Source organism: Rhinolophus ferrumequinum, chromosome 10, assembly GCF_004115265.2.
Source record: "Rhinolophus ferrumequinum isolate MPI-CBG mRhiFer1 chromosome 10, mRhiFer1_v1.p, whole genome shotgun sequence".
Classification (NCBI taxonomy): domain Eukaryota; kingdom Metazoa; phylum Chordata; class Mammalia; order Chiroptera; family Rhinolophidae; genus Rhinolophus; species Rhinolophus ferrumequinum.
In genome coordinates this window covers 42,612,788-42,631,010 of record NC_046293.1, presented here as the reverse complement: position 1 = coordinate 42,631,010, position 18,223 = coordinate 42,612,788, and the positions used below count along the sequence as shown (strand labels likewise).

The 18,223-nt window shown below is 32.3% G+C and overlaps 1 protein-coding gene across 1 annotated transcript in view; it reads left to right on the top strand.

Annotated features, from left to right (window-relative positions):
• Positions 1-18,223, top strand: part of CPNE8 (copine 8) — a 177,822-nt gene that overhangs the window by 84,274 nt on the left and 75,325 nt on the right. The window contains exons 8-10 of the mRNA XM_033118275.1: positions 6,506-6,609; positions 11,384-11,488; positions 12,804-12,845. Of these exons, the coding sequence (XP_032974166.1) occupies positions 6,506-6,609; positions 11,384-11,488; positions 12,804-12,845 (251 nt within the window). The remainder of the gene's footprint in view (positions 1-6,505; positions 6,610-11,383; positions 11,489-12,803; positions 12,846-18,223) is intronic.

Below are 18,223 nucleotides of genomic sequence, written 5' to 3'. Positions count from 1 at the left end.
TTATATTATATTATATAAGACCCGGTTTTATATTATAGTAAAATAAGACTGGGTCTTATAGTAATTTTTGCTCCAAAAGACACATTAGAGCTGATTGTCTGGGTAGGCCTTATTTTTGGGGAAACATAGTAGTACTTTAACCAGAGAGACTATATTCCATAGTCCAAACAGGATAAACAGGCATTTAATAGTCTTTTTAAAGAATATAAATTATTAAAATAAAACCTAATGTCAGGATCATTTTGGGGGCATTAATATAAAGAATTGTCAATTGTACCAATTTGATCAGTTCTTTGCAAAAATTTTGAAGATTGGTGTGTGATTCTGAAGGAGTATATCTATAGACATTTGACTTTCGCCCTTTTGCATAACATACTTGTTTTTCCATATTTCTAATTGAATTAATTCAGAATATGTATATACCCATCTTTTGTTTGTTAGCTTGGAACGTCAACATTTGAAGATAGGACCACTTTAACTAGGAAAAAGATGATAAAAAGTGCATAGTCAATATTTTTAGAAAACTGCTATTTCAGTTGTGATTTCCTGATGCAGCCATTGATTCATGTTCAATGATGACTTCTTTGTTGTCAAGAAATGAGCTGATAGCTATGACACTCCACACTGGAAGTAATGATAGCTCTCTGAATCTGAAGTCAATACTGTCTGTTTAACGTGGCCCAGTGGATCCCCAGGAATTATCTCTGGGGAAAAGAAGTTTACCCTAGGTTACATATCAGGACTCTTTATTTACAATGTTTGCTTCATGATTTTAGGAACAGAATCTCCCCGAAAGTACCAAAACTTAATACTACTACATTGATCGCAGTTTTCATATCGAGAGCTATTGTTTATTATCTGAATCTGTAACTTTAATCTCCAGGTTTTTTTAAAGATAATTATTATAGCTTTATATACATAATATATTTCTAAGGCAATATGGTCAGAAAAGCCATGGTATTACTTGCCAGCAAATGATGGAAACTGAGTATTCCAATTGATTATATACCTTTGGGATTCTGGGGGTTAGGACAACGAGATAACAAAAGGAAAGTATAGTAACAGGCTTGTGGAGATAATTGAACAAGAATATTAGAATTTAAGCTGTTAAAAATGGATTCGGATTGAGGCATTTCTAGTATTTTTCCTCCCATTGCCTTTATCCCTGGGCAGGTCACAGCCACATCCTTCGCAGTTTTCTCATGTATAAAATGCCAGAACCTACTCCAGTATCATGTGGTTAAAGACCATCAGACTGAGTTGAGTTTCGTTTTTGCTAATAATGTGCACTTTGTCTTATCAAGTCATATGATTGCTCCAAGTTTTACTTTCCATATTTGCAGGAGGGGAAAAAGCCAAACATGTAAACCAGTCACTAGAATGTTTTTAAAAATTCTTCCATCTCTGAAAATCAACTACCATAGCATTAAGTCTGAAAATGTAATGTATATGAAAGCATTTTATGTGTACTGAAAATGCCTTACAAAAAATAGTACAATTATTTAAATGCAGAGCTAATCTATGCCATCCTATTTTTTTAAACTGGCCCAATGATTTTTTTTAATTATATCATCTGAGCATATTGATACTTCTAGTCTCTGAATTTGTTTATATGTATGAAAACTTTTTTTGTATAATGAGGGAGGAAAGAGAAAAAGAAGTTCAAGATCAGTCAGATACAATTTCTTTATAGTGACATCAACATGCTATTTTGTCAAAATCTTGGTATTAAGATAATTTTGTATAAATATAACAATAAACTCATTATTAGTTTTATTTCAAAAGAGAACCAAGATATCAAAGACATATACAGAGTATGACCAGGCTGCATCTTATATATCTTCCACTTTCAATTCTATTGTCTTACTTGGAAGAACAGGAAAATGAAGTGGAATCTGTTACTGAGTGATCTAGAGTCATTTTCACAACCCTTTCTACTACTAAAGCTTTAAGAACATCTGGAATTATCTTTCAATAAGAACATACATACTTCTCATACTTAGAAATTACAGATCTAATATTTTTAAAGTGTTATTTAAAATCAGAATCTAACATTGTCTTACCTATCCTATGCTCTGATTCTTAACTACAGCCTTATTGATTATTAGCACCATTATTAATAGGTAAGAGCCTTGAAATAATACTTCACTACTATGCTAGTATACTAGAAGGAAGAAATGTATTCAAAGCAATGGTCATAATGACTTCAGAAGAGAGAAGTCTGAAATTTGCATTTTTGTGTACTTTAAAACTATTTAGAATTTTTAATGAAGTAATGGTACTTCACATTTGACATCACACTAATTGACATCTTTTTTTCTTTAAAACACATTGTCAGTTATTAATTTGAGAATAAGCTTTGGAGTCAAGACACCTAAATTTCAGTCTTATGTCTTTTACTATTCACCTGAGTGAAGAGTTAGGTTCTTGGAGCTTCTAAAATTCTGATATTCTTTCTCTCTCTCTCTCTTTTTTTTTAAGTTTATTGGGGTGAAAATTGTTAGTGAATATACATAGATTTCAGGTGTACAATTCTATATTACATCATCTATAAATCCCATTGTGTATTCACCTCCCAGAGTCAGTTCTCCTTCTATCACCATATATTTGATCCCTTTTACCCTCATATACCATCCTCCTCCCCCCTTACCCTCTGGTAACCACTAAACTATTGTCTGTGTCTATGAGTTTTTTTTCTCATTTGTTTGTCTTGTTCTTTTGTTGTTTTTGGTTTATATACCACATATCAGTGAAATCATATGGTTCTCTGCTTTTTCTGTCTGACTTATTTTGCTTAGCATTATAATCTCAAGATCTATCCATGTTGTCACAAATGGTCCTATTTCATCTTTTCTTACTGCCGAATAGGATTCCATTGTGTATATATACCACAACTTCTTTATCCATTTATCTATCGAAGGACATTTTGGTTGTTTCCATGTCTTGGTCACTGTAAGTAAAGCTGCAATGGACATTGGAGCACACGTGTCTTTATGTATAAATGTTTTCAGATTTTTTGGGTAGATACCCAAGAGAGGGATTGCTGGGTCATATGGTAATTTTATTCGTAATTTTTTGAGGAACCTCTGAAAATTTTTTGAGGAACCTCCATAGTGGCTGCACCAGTCTGCATTCCCACCAACAGTGTATGAGGGTTCCTTTTTCTCCACAGCCTCTCCAACACTTGTTACTATTTGTCTTGTTGATGATAGCCATTCTAACTGGGGTGAGGTGATATCTCATTGTGGTTTTTATTTGCATTTCTCTGATGATTAGTAATGTTGAGCATAAAATGCTGATATTCTTAGTACTTCCCCAAGATGTTTACTCTGTCAAAAAAAAAGCAGCGTTTGAGAGATGTATAAATCATAGCTTAAAAAGTAGCTTGAAATTATCCACAAAGAATGTTTTTCATTCTGATTGATTTACTAGTGTTTATAAATTGTACCATGTGCTTGTCTCTGAGATGGATATTTAGACTACAATGGTGAGGGGGAAAAAAACAACAAGTCTAGTCTTTGTCTTTAATGAACACATAGTTTATGGGAAAGACAGACATTAATCAGATGACAATGTAAGTAAATATGTAATGATATGTTCTAAGTAATCAAATATATTACAAAAAATCAATGGAAAATCTAATTTATATGGGGGAGGGTGTCACACAAGCCTCTTTGAGAAAATGACATTTAAGCCAAACCCTAAGGAATGGTTTGCCAGCAAAAGGGTAAGAATTCCAGCAGAGTGCACAGCTTGTGTAAGGTCCTAAGGAGCGACAAGAGTGTGTCTGGTGTTGGTGACAAGGGCCTGAGAGTGGGGGATGAGTGAGGTAAAACTGCCAGATGATGGTGGAAACAGCTGCTCCGAGCCGGTGTGGTATTGGGCTTTGTAGACCATGTTAAAAATTATGTGTCTATCCGAAATGCAAGAGAAAGCCTTGAAGCATTTTAAGTTTTGAACAGCATCATTTCTTTTCTTAAAAACATTGCTCTGCCTGCTGAATGGAGAATGGATTGGGTAGGTCCAACAGTGGAAGAGGGAGAAAGGAATTAATGCCATTGTACGTGTCCAGGTGAGGGAAGAGGTTGGCTTGGACTAAGGTGGTGCCAGTGTAGCTGAAGTGAAAATGTGAGAAATGTTACAGAGATCGAATGGTGCGACTTGGTGAAGGATTGGATGAAGGGTAAGGAAAAAGGAGAAACTGAGAATGGCTCCTTGATCACTTGGGAGGATGATGAGCCACTAATTGAGCTGGGAAAATTGTAGAAGAAGCAAGTTAGATCTGAACTTGTTGGAAGTTCCTGTGAAACATATAAGTGGACTTCTTCAATAGGAAGTTATTATATTGGTGGGGAATATTAAAGAAAGTTTTTAAAATTTTCTCAGGTGGCATTAAGCATAAGAGACTAAAAAAAAATTTGCAATGATGCCTTTATATTTCTAAAAATAAGCAAATGCTTGATTTTTTTCTCCAGAAATTAGATTTCTTTTGTGGTTGTTGCAGATGAAATTCCTGATAAGTTATTAACCTGGGTAATTGCAAAATATATTTTCCCTAATGTTATATAATTTGGTGCATCGAAAGACATCTTTGTTTTGAATCAGTAATTCATTTTGCAAGCTTTAAAGAAAATAATTTGAAAAATTGCAACTTGGTATTACATTTACCAGTGATCATACGAAAGTTTTTTTTTTAATAATATGTTTGATCTCTTGGAAGTTTAATTCACAATCCGTTTAAAATACACACATTTCATTTATCTATTATGCATTTTAAGTATATCAGAATTTTGGGGGGAATTTGTATTTTGGTCCAGCTGCTTTGGGACAATGTCTTCAAGGGGCTATTTTTTTTTTTTCCCTGGGGCAAGAATAGTGTCCTTATCCCATGTTCTTAGAAAACCACCCTGTCCCAAGGGCAGTTAATATATGTGAAGATGAAAGGACATACAAAACAAACAAAACAACAGCCTTTCCTTTTCATTTTGTCCTTGATTTTGTACTTGGGTCATCCAGGGTGATTCTCTCACTGCTTCCTTAATGGATAATATATAAATTTTTGATCTTTAAACTTCAACTCTGAGAAGTGATCATGGGTGAGAAGCTTGAGGTGTCCATACTGTTCTTGACTCTGTTCTTTTTTTAATTTTCTTGAAGTGTGTATTGTCACCATGCCTGCTTAGAAGCGTAATGCCTGCTTTCTTATGAGTATTCCTCTGGCAGAAGTTATCACATCTATATTCTAAATAGCACAGTAAAATCACACTCTACCAATGCTTTTGAAAATTAGAAATCTAGAGCTGTGCGATTGTCTGAGGGCAGAGATATGTCTTCTTCATCTCCCTATTCCCAGATTGCAGCCTGAGTATTACTTGAGAAATGTTTGCTAAGTAAGTGTATGTATCCATGAATGAAAACGAGATAGCATCATCTCTTGGATAGTGTTCTGGAATTACTGAAAGAAAAGTATGAGAACTTTCGGTGGATGCTTAAGTAGTACTGCCAGAGAATACTCTGGAGAATAAAAAAAAAAAAATGAAACAAAAAAAAGAAGTGGTGAATAAGAGAGTTCCGTTTTAGTCATTGTTAACATCTTCACCAAATAATATTTAAAACTGTGAACTCTTGATTTACTTTGAATTACTTTGGCCCTCTATCTCTTTTCAAAATTATGAGCCTCTTGCAGGTAAAAGTGCAAGCCAAAAATAGTGATTTTTATTGTTAAAATTACTGTACATTTTCTACCTTTAAAAAAGCTTATCCTACCTAATTGAATAATGTTTCACTTCCTTGATTTATGATACCCCAGTTTGTTTACCTTTAAGCTAAATCACATAGGTTATGTATGAGTGCTTGAGTATATAAATTGATAAAAATGATCGCTTTGATATAGTGATTAACATACAAATATGTAATTTAAGTTACAGATAAAAATGAAGGTGCTTTGTTTTTCTTGAAGCCCAGTATAATAGGAATTATTTTTAAATGTGGTTATTGAGACATTATAGTGCATTTGTGTGTAATTAAAAAGGAAACCCTCTGCCCCCTACCTGATGGTAAACTAGGTGGTCAGAATCTGGACCTGTCTTGTTCCTCATCTAATACATCTAATACATGGTAGATACTTGGTGGATGCTCAAGAAATATTTCCCCAGGAACTAAAAAAAGCCACTTAAGTTCTTAAAATGTGTACTTCACTAACTGAAGATGTGAATGTAGAATTTGTATTGTAATATTGGGTACCTAGAGTCATCTAGCTTTTTAGGGAGGAAATGTTACAGATTTTTAAGAAGTTAGTTTTGTGACTAGAACAAAAACTGACAGGGTCAATTTTTCAGTCTTACCGTCCTTTAAATAGCAGTTTTATGTTATCTGGGATTCTCACCCACTTGGTCATTTGCTTTAAAATGGCAAATTTGTTTTCTTGTCAAGTCTTGCTTGTGAGCTTCAGTTTCTAGTTATTTATAACCCAGACTTTGACCTATTTTATTAATGTTGTTTTCAGGATGCTGTTCTGATGCAATTTTGTGCTAACAAATTGGACAAGAAGGACTTCTTTGGAAAATCAGATCCTTTTCTTGTATTTTATCGAAGTAATGAAGATGGCAGGTAGATTTATATTTTATACATTTTCACTCTGTAGTGAGGATGGAATTGTTACTTTTCTCAGAGAAGCTCATTAAGTTGATAAACAGAGTAAAACATTTTGATATTTTAAAAATTGATGTGATTTTTAAATCTCAGTAACAATGCATAACTTTATAAGCATTTCGTATGTTTTGCTTGGTATTTAAAATAAATGATTATCAGCTTCATGGAAACATTTTCTCTTTACTTTTTATAAAAGTATAATATTGTCTTAATAGTATGAAAGAATTACATTTTTGTGGAAATCTAATGTATTTTGTTATAGAATTGAACTCTAACCATTTTCTTGGAGAAGGATATGGACTATGTGGGTTGCTTTTTATACTACAGGTTTTGTGTTTTTTTTTAAATAATATTTAAGTCTAACATTCAATACGATGTTTCATTACATGCTAGTAATTTGAATATTTTTACCAGTCATAATTAGACTGGTTTCTATGTGGTTTGTAAATGTATCCATGGGTTATAGAGTATAATTTAATACATATGACTCTACCACTAAATATATTTTATTGTTTTCTTTGATTCATGTTGTACTATCAGTATTCATGGGAAAAGTTTGGTGGTTAAAATTATGGGCTAAGGTTTTATTGCCTAGGTTTAAATCATGATCCTGCTACTTAATAGCTATGGAACCATTGGCAAGTTTTTAAAGCCATATGAGACTCAGTTTCCTCATCTGTAAAATGGACTAATAATCAGCTACCTCACAGCATTGTTGAGAGTATTGCATGGGTTACTACACAAAAAACATTTAGAAGCTTGCCTAACATATAAAATAATTTAAGTGTTAGCTGCTTTTGTTGTTATTATTATCGTATAGTGTTTCATATAGTGTTTTCCTTAATTATGCATAATAAAATATTAGCTAAAGAGAAAACATCATTTAGAGATTACAAATGAGGGGAATAGAAGGGAAAAAATAACTTGTCGCTACTGTTCCACTTATAAATAAAATTATACAACATGTTAACATTACATAATAAGTGTATAAAATGTTACATGAAAATAAAACGTTTGCTATTTAAAGTGAATATCCTGGGCAGCAGAAAATGATGCGTTACTTATTGTGGAATTTTGTTGATGCAGCTACTGGTCAACTCTTGGCTGTTTTTGTTATGGTGTCATATTGTTGGATTTTGCGTACTTTCCTTCTATTTTGATGATTAAAATGTCAGAGTAGTATTTACATCTGAGCACTAATTTTACCCATGTGAAAAATATTGGATAGTGAAGAAAATAATTGTATTTGCCAATCATTTCAAAGATAGAGAAAAACTAAAGAATGAGTTCAAAATATCTTGAATCACAATGTTCTTATGTCTCCTCCTGTCTGAACTACTTGTGTCTTAAATTTTCTATTTTTATTCTTCTAGTTTTCATTGTTCATAAAGATTATTTGTATGATTATAGAATTTTAATCTGTCACATTTAATGCTACTGGTGAGAGTTACATTGCAGAAATTATTATATTTGTATGAATGATATTAGCTTATTTATTAAATGGAATCTAAATAATAAGAAAAAAGTACAACTGATCCAAAAATCTCAAATCATTTATAAACAACTATTGGTAAAATTTGATGAATCTCATTTTAGAAAATGTTCCACATATATTTACGTAAAACTAGTTCACCAGCCAAATCCATATATATATATACATATATATGTGTATATATATGTATATTAATATATGAATGTTTAGTTTAAATGAGGAAAAATGCTTTTATTCACTTTTATATATGTCTTTATTTTTGAATGCAAAGATTGTAGCCTTATTTTTAGCATTTATTTTAATATGGAGCTATTTCAAAAATTATTGTTGTCTAGTGTGTTTGAGGCTCATTTTAAAGGAAAGAGTAAAATTAATAAAAAATCTTAATAAGATATGATTATAAATTTTTATTTTCTTGCTTTCACATTTATTTGGTAAGTTAACCTGTATTTATAGTTAGGTAATAATTTTCCTTTGGAATATCTGTTTATTGGTAAATAGCTTCAATACATGTTATTTAATAATTTTTTATAATACTATTTGTAATGCATTCATGCATACACATTATATTTATGTTTATTTATACACATTATATTTATTTATACACATTATATTTATATTTATGTAACAATACTCCTGAATGTTGGGAAGAGCTACATCAGACTCTCATCAGAATTTTCACTAGTTACACTAGCACTGGAATTTCTGGTGAGATTTTGCTGTCTGTATCACATCTAATGCATTACAAGTGAGAATGATTAATAGAAGACAGACCTGGCTGAGAAATAGCTCACTAAGAAGATGAGTCACTGTCTTAAATGAAGTTTCAAGTGTCAAAGTAATTACTATTGTGGTGATACTAAGACTGTAACAGAAGTTTTGATTTAACTATAAGCAGAGGCCAAAAAATCAGTATCTATCTATCTATCTATCTATCTATCTATCTATCTATCTATCTATCATCTATCTATCTATCTATCTATCTATCTATCTATCTATCTATCTATCTATCTATCCATCCTTGTTTCCCTGAAAATAAGACTTAGACAATCAGCTCTAATGCGTCTTTTGGAACAAAAATTTATATAAGACCCAGTGTTCTGTTCTGTTCTATTCTATTCTATTCTATTCTATTCTATTCTATTCTATTCTATTCTATTCTATTCTAGACCCGGTTTTATATTATAGTAAAATAAGACCACATCTTATATTAATTTTTGCTCCAAAAGACACATTAGAGCTGATTGTCCGGCTAGGTCTCATTTTCGGGGAAACAGGGTATCTATGAGTATCTGTCATCTAGCTATCATTATCTGTTACCATACAAAAAGACTTGGTAAATATTAGAATATGATACAAGAAAGGAGGAGAAAGCACCTTTGTAGAACTTTTTGAATGTATTGTATTATGAAAGAAGGCAGATTTCTTCCAAAATTGTATACATAATTTTGTCCCTATGAGTTTTTCTTAACCATTTTTGTGTACTTTTGCCTTTTCTCTTTTGATTCTGTTTTTTCCCTGCCTACTTATCCCTTCTCTCCTTGGCTTTTCTTCCCTCTGCTTTAGATGTCTCGAGTCTTCTTTATAGTTTTTGAGTCTTCTCTATCTTTTAATAGCTTTACCCCCCTGGCCCCTAAATTGCTTAATAAGTCAACTCTGAGAACAATCGACCACAGAGCTCTTTCAATTTAGTAACATAAGTTTCTTTACATAGGTGAGGATACTACCAGGAAGGGGATGGCACTATGTCCTAATTCTTGTAATGAATACTTGATCTCTTTATATTATATTTTTATTTATTTGCTAAATTAATAGGAAAAAAACCCTTCTTTCTTGAGAGGAGGCAAGTAGACTCAAAGGCTTTTCAAAATGAGAATATTTTCTTGTGGGGGGTTAGGTGCAATATATTCACTATGGTGATTCTGTAGTATTCTCATGTTCACCACTGTTAGATCCCTGAATTTGGAATATTTCATGACTAAGGGCTTGGTGAGGGGCTGTGTTTATGTATTGTTCTAACCAAGATCATTTTAAACATTTTATAAACTCATGATCTGCTGCGTAAATTCACATTAGGCAAGAACATTTCCAGGACCTGACTGATGTCTGGAGATGGAATGGTTTGGTGGAAACACCACTGGAATTTGAATCAGAAAACTGAGTTTAAGGCTCCATGAATTGTACTCATTATTGTGTATTCTTGAATTGCTATCTTCCTTCCTTCTACGAAGTCTTTAGATATATAGCACCAACAATTTAAAGAACCACATACCGAGTGGTCTCACTATGAATTCATGACGTGTATTTTAAATGGGCCCTTGGAACTCCCCAGGAATCCTCCCAAAAACGTTAGCACTTCTGCCCTCTTTCTTCTTTGCTGATGACCATGCTTCTTGTATTGTAATTAGGACAATGGAAGCAATTGGAGAACTTCCTCATGATCTCATCTCATGATCTCATCGTAGCATCTGCCCTATGCTATAACACTGTGCTTTCCTGAGTGTTCCTGCACAATGACTATGTTCCCAAGGCCCATTCCTCCCTGGCGGCCCTGAATCCCATCCATTTTCATTTCCTTGAGGACATTGCTCCAGCCTTTCTCTCATGCATCACAAATTGTTTCCTCTCTACCAAGTCTTTTCCTTTAGCATACAACCTCGCTGTTATTTCTTTCTTCTTGAAAAAAGAATTAAAAAATAACAACAAAAAAACCCCCAAACCCTTCACTTGACGAATTTTTCCCCTTGACCAAACCCCAATTAACTCTTTTTAAAGCTAAAATCCTCAAAAATGTTGACACAGTCTGCCTCGATTTCTCCTTTCTTTCTTAAATTAAATTTCTTTCTCCAACCAAGTTTCTGTCCCCATCACTCCAACAAAAGTGTTCTTCTCAGGGTTACTGATGACCTTCCTATTTTGAGTGACCCTGGATTTTATCTGCTGCATTAATATGTCATTGCTATTTTTAGAGAATGGTTACAGGACAGCTTTAGAATTTATTGAATGTGCAGAAGATCATTTTTTAGCAAAATTAATTCAAAATAGTTTTGCTTTATATTATAGTGAGCTAATCATACAAGTTTCGAAACCATAAATCCCTTCCTATTAAATGATAGAGCAGCGCCATTGGGACTGGCAACATTTATTCTGCACAGAAAGAAAGAGAAGAATGGCGACTAAAATAATATATCATAATTGAATCATGAAAATAACTGGAAACTTTTTTTTTTTTTTTTACAGTTTTACAATTTGTCATAAAACAGAAGTTGTCAAAAACACTCTAAATCCTGTATGGCAAGCATTCAAGATCTCAGTCAGAGCATTATGTAATGGCGATCATGACAGGTAAAATAAATGACAACTTTCCTGAGAACTTTGATTATTCACTATAGATTTTGTATGCAATAATCCTAAATCGATTTTTAAAAAATATAAAGTGGCTTCTTTACTGATGTAAATGCGTATTTACAAAAGAATGAATGATTTATTTAGAATTGTTTAAATAACTTTTTTTTTTAATCCACAAAGAGGGATAAATTGGTGAATTAAAATTGGTTAAACTAGCTGTTTTTCCAAGAACAAAAATGTGGAAAGTGCTAAAAATATATTGAGTATTAGTTTAAGTTTTAACATATTATTCAAAAGTCATCCCAGAATTTTCATTGCCTCAAGTCTTTCATTTGATATTATCTTTCTAGGCTGCAATAAGTAAATATGCGAGATTTAAAACTAGTTATGTTATCAACCCTGACAAACTCTTGAAAATTCTATCTGGCATCACTGTTCTCACTGTTGCTGAACCTTAAAATTTCTGTAGATGTAGAACAGCGAGATTCTGGTGTTTTACAAGTACATGTAAGAGGTGGCACTGAAGATCTTCCCATAATAAACCTGAATATTTCTTAATATCATCTTTTTTTCTTTTTCTTATGTAAGTTGATTGTAAGGTTATAATATAAAAACCCCTACTCACCCCAAAAGAAAAGCAAATGAATAGAAAGTAAAAACTCAATCTCTTTATTTTTATCTTGTTACTAGTATATTAGAAAAATGGGAATTTATTCTATTAACTAATATCATAGAAGAGCTATTGATTACCAATATGTCATTATATTTATTTTAAAATTTATGATATGCCACTTTAATTGGATTATAACTTAATTTAATTGGACTCATTCTTTCTCTAAGAAAGTGGTTCTCATAATGTGGTTCAGCTCACCTGGTTAACTGTGTAGAAATTCAAGTTCTCAGTCCCCAACCCAGGCCTACTGAACCAGGAACTCTGGGCATGAGGTCCAGCAATCTGTGTTTTGACAAGCCCTCTATGTAGTTCTGATCCATGCTGGGATTAGAAATCTGCTCTAACACAGTCGTTTGCAAGAGAACTAGCTGCATGCCTCCTGTTTGAGAAGCTCTGTCAAATTACACATGCTTCTTTATATACTTTCCCCACGCCCTCCCTTTAAAGATTCAATACAGATTTTAAGATATAAATTGAATTATAGCCATAAAATTAGCACAATCAACTTCAAAATACTTTTTAAAACCTTCCAGCATACGCTATTTTATTTTTAAAATTGCAACTTACTTTTAAATTCTCAGTGATATGTTGTTTTGGTCTTACTAAGTAACTTTATGTGTATGTTTTTCCCATGGACAGAACAATCAAAATAGAGGTATATGACTGGGATCGGGATGGGAGGTAAGACGTCTTTTCTTTATTCTTGCTCTTGAAACTTAATATGCTTTAAGAAACAAGTATACACAAATGACCATATTTTTTTATTTTAATTTTCAGATTGCATATTTTGTCATATTTTCCCAAATATTACTGAAGTGTTTACATGAGATTTTAAGAATGAGTGTATTTTCTTCAACTTGGAGATTAAAATAGAGGTCGTCTTCATTTCCAGTAACATAGTAAAGATTTTCAATATGAATCTGGTGATTTCTCATGTGTCCAACTTAGAGATGTCTAGTTTTATAGCTGTAGGTATAATTTGATTCTCAAATTTCTGTGTCTCACACTCTTTCCGAAGATTCCTTTAACTTAATATATCCCATATAATTCATAGGGGCACATCTGAGTCTCCCCCACTCTCCCTTCAAGAAGACATACACCTCACAAAACAACAACAAAATAAAACTCTAGAATTATGTCTGGTGATTGCCAACAGAAATAGTTGTTCAGAGATCTACAATCATGGTCTCCCTCTGCATTTCACAGCAGATGTTAAAGGCTAACACTGTAGCATAGGGAATATAGTCAATAATATTGTAATAACTGTATACGAGTATGGTGCCACGTGGATACTAAACTAATGCAGGGATCACTTCATAAATTATATAAATATCTAACCACTATGCTGTACACCTGAAACTAATATAAAATGATATTGCATGTCAACTGTAATTGGAAAATAAAATTGTTTACTTTTTGAGACATGAATTTTGAAGCAATTGAAATATTTAAGTATGAGATTTTTGTAAGCTCATGTCATTGGATCATCAAGTATTTGGGGGAAAGATTGGCAGCGGTGGATATGATGTTGATTAATTTTAAAATTTCACTTCAACATACGATCATTAACAGCACATTCAAAAGAAGCCTGAGGAGTTCAAGAATGACTTATTATAAAAGGGATGAAATTGGGATGAAAAAATTGTTAGGGCGAACTTTAAACATTCCTTGGAAATGAATTATGATTAGCAGAATAATTAGAGGAATGCATTATAATTTTATAAGTAGTCTAATAACTTTTTCATGTTGGGGCAAAATGCTCTTTCTTTAATCCAAATTCTAACTCTATATTTATATGAAAAAAATTTAGTGTGTAATTCGGTATAATCCATGTTTACTAAAGCAGCCTTTTTCAATGTTAGCAAAATTATCAGTTTGTGGATGACATATAAAAAGGAAAATTAAAATCATGGTTAAATAATTCTTGAAAACCTTTTCAACTAAGTAATATATATGAAATTTGAAAAGCTTACCAGTCTTCAATTAAAATGATGTATAAAAGCTATAAAATCCAGATATTAGTTTTATAACGCAATTTTAGTGTGGATTGTTATAAAAATTGATATTCCAGCTCCTGGTTATGTGTGGTATAATAACATAGGGTTATTATACTATTTACATACACTTTTGTGTACATGGCATAATTTCCCAATGTAAATGTTCTTTCCTTAAATCAGAATGAATATATGACACTCATTATATGTCATGATATAGTGTAGTTAGTTATTAGTGAGACTGTTTCCTATCTTTATGTTTCTTTTCCTGTCATTTTTAATATTTGTGGTAAATCCTGTACATGTATCATTCTCATTAGAAAAGATTATTAGCTCAGTGGATTTTTTTTTTGACAGTCTAGACCAGCATTTCCAATAGAAATATAAGGTGAGTCATGTATGTAATTTTAAATTTGCTAGTGGCAACATTAAAAAGTGAAAATAAACCCATGAAATTAATGTAATATTTTATTTAATCCTATATTTCCAAAATGTTACCATTTTAATGTGGGATCGATATAAAAATTATTAATAAGAAATTTTACATTTTTTAGTACTAAGTCTTTGAAATCTGGTGTGTATTTTTTTTTTCTTTAATTTTCATTCGGGAGTATTGGGGAACAGTGTGTTTTTCTAGAACCCATCAGCTCCAAGTCAAGTCGTTGTTTTCAGTCTAGTTGTGGAGGGTGCAGTTCAGCTCCAAGTCAAGTCGTTTTCAATCTAGTTATGGAGGGTGCAGCTCACTGGCGTATGTAGGAATCGAACTGACAACTTTGGTGTTATGAGCACTGCACTCTAACAAATTGAACCAATTGGCCACCCCTCTGGTGTGTATTTTATGCTTACAGCACATCTCAATTCAGACTAGCTACATTTCAAGTGCCCTCTAGCAACATACAGTTGCTGGCTACAATATTGGACAGCTCCATGTAGACTTTAATGAAGTATATAATATGCATCATAAGTAATTTCATAGCAGATGGAATGCTTTGCCTGCATGGAACAGAAATTTAGAATTGTTCCCTTATAAACTTTGGAAAAACTGTTCAGACTTCTGTATTATTGTGTATAAATTTAACCATAGGAAGCAAAGAAATAATGTTGTCTTTGAATCGCGAGAAAATATTTCAGTCAAAAATTCCAGTGGAAAATGCTTGACAGTGTTACTTGTTTAAAATCGGATTTTGTTTTACTAGCTGGAGTACTTCATATAATTGAGGAGATAATGATATTCGCAGATTAGGAGCCTCAGGTAGTGGTGTGATCTTGAGTCAAAATTCTGATGGTGTGTTAGACTCAGTCATCAACTTGAAATTATTTCTGTAGTGAACATCTCGTACATCTATGAGGCATACAAAAGTGTGGTAATGTCTTGATCAAGTAACTAGTTGGCATGAAATTAGGTACCTTGAGCTCATCTAGAATGGAAGAAATATAGTCATTTGTCCTTTTTTATTTAAAAACATTGATAATGGTCTGGGAGTTCAGAGGCATTGCTTGACCTTGGTATGAAAATCAGTTTAAGTGTACTTAATTTTCTAGAAATTAAACCACTGTACTTAAATCATCTCCATAAACTACACCATTTCTTCAAGGGATGTGAAAAAAGAATATTTAAACCTCATTTTAACAACTGAAAAGCTGAAGTGCTGAGAAGCTGACTAGTCTGGGTTGCAAAGCAATCAGTGGTGGTATCCTTGAAAAGCTTCAAATGCTTGAAGTTGTGTCAGCTGACTTTGTAGCTTAATTTAAAATTCAGGGAGCATTAATGGAAGAGCTCTGCATTAACACCATGTGGCTCTAATGTGAGACTGATTGTAAATGGGCCACCAATTAGATCACTGTCTCCCGGAAAATGATGATTTGATGAAAAGGCTCATCCAGTGAACTGCCAGGCATAAAAATCCCAGCTCGTGAAGTCCACTGGAGAGTAAAAGTTTCGTCATTACTGCTTTGCAGTTTATCAAATGTAGTCATTTTAAATAGGGATACTTATTATAAGTACGTGTAAACTTCATTTATCTGTGAAATGCTGTATGGGTACTATCATTTTCTAGTATGTTACCGTTGAAGGCATTATTTGATAAATGAATTTGATGTTTTATTTCTGTGTCTTTGCATCGTCATGGTATGAAATAAGTGATTCTTGGTCTAGGGCTTCACTCAGGAACATACCTGTCAGTTGTCTAAGACATTATAACTCATTTAGGAGGAGCATGTGTAAATCTTTTATACTTTTCTCATTTATTTTAAACATCTCACATATTCTAACTAATCTTTCCCTGACAATCAACCTCTATTTGCTTGCAGTTTAGCTTGGATGTCCTAAAAGTATGTTGAATAGACAAGACATTAGCCTCTTTCCCTATTCCACTACTTGTCACTTCTTTGAGACAAAAAAATGATGATAAATGGAATTTTCACAAACTACATGTTATTTACTGATACACTGTTTTTTCTTCCACCTATTAAAATTCTAGGTGATGTAGCTTGTTGGGGTTTTTTTGTCCCCTTTTTCTCTACAATCTATCATTCTTGTCCTCATGGAAGGATGATTAACATGCATATAACTGATACCTTATGTGGTAATCAATTTTTTACTTCTGTGTGTTTTTATTTATTTATGATCCAATAGAAATTCTATTAATTTATTTTGGAAGAAATTGTTATTGAGCATTTATTATGTACTAAACAGTTTGCCAGGCGATGTGACTTAATGAAAAACTCCAATCTTTATATGACAATATTTTCATTTTCCTTAGTATTTTATTTAATTAAAGTTTATTGGGGTGACAATTGTTAGTAAAGTTATATAAGTTTTAGGTGTCCGGTTCTGTAATACATCATCTATATATCACATTGTGTGTTCTCCTTCCATGACCATATATTTAATCCCTTTTACCCTCATCTACCTCCCCCAATACTATTCTGCCATAAGAAAAGATTTTTTTTTTTTTGGATCCTTCTACTCATCTGGAGAGGTTTTGGATTTTCTCAGACCTATATTTCAAGGAAAAAAGCTTTTTCTCATTTTCAGTAAGATTTTAAAGAAAATTATATCAACATTTCACATTGGCCCTTTACTAAAAGATATTTACATGATAGATGTTGGGAAGTGATATTCTATTCAGTTTCAACTATGCAGTTTCAGTTTGCCCTGTGCTCTTCTGTCCCCATGCCCTTGCTTTGATACCCTCAATACTTTGAAAGCCCTTCTGTTTTCATTTTTGCCTGTTGGTTTTCTGTTCAGGTCCAATTTAATCAATTGTCTGAAAACTTTCCTTATACATCTAAATTGATTTAATCCTTCTCTCCTATATGTTTGGTGTGTGTGTGTGTGTGTTTACCATTTTGGAATGTTTATTAGTGTATCTAACACATTATGATTTATGTTGAAATTATTTGTTTCTGCTTTATCTTTCAATTTAAACTGTAAACTCCCTAAGGTTAAGAACTGTGTTTTATGATTCCTCCTGGAGTAGATTTTAGTGCCGTTAATATAGTAGCTTCTTGCTGTGTTATTTCAATGTTATAGAAGAGATTATTTGAAATAATTCTGTCATCTTTCTAATGAACTCTCAATTCTCCATCAACGCTTTTATTTCCACCCTTTACTTGAGATTATGAAATAATCTTGAAAAATATTAGAGCTTTGATTTCTCTAGTGAAATTTCAGGCCGTGAGTAATTAATTCAGCTGTCATTTTCTTAGTCTGTCTCTCTTTTTTTTTTTTTTACCATTTGCAGACATCTTAGATTTTATATTCACATATCTGTGATCTTCTTGTCATACACATTAATTTTTCTGCTTTATCCCATGTTCAGATAGTGATGACTTTCACCAACTCAATAGCAGAATTATTAAACTCAAATCAACAAATACATTTATAGTATAAATTTTTATATTTGATTACCTTTTTAATTTCATTTGCCTCCTTTATAATGGGATCAGTCAAATTTGGAATATAAATTAATTTTTAATTTTAGTATAAGATAATATTTGAGTCCTTAGGGATAGAAGGGACCTTTAGAGTTAACATTTTATTTTATAAGGAGGGGGCTGAGT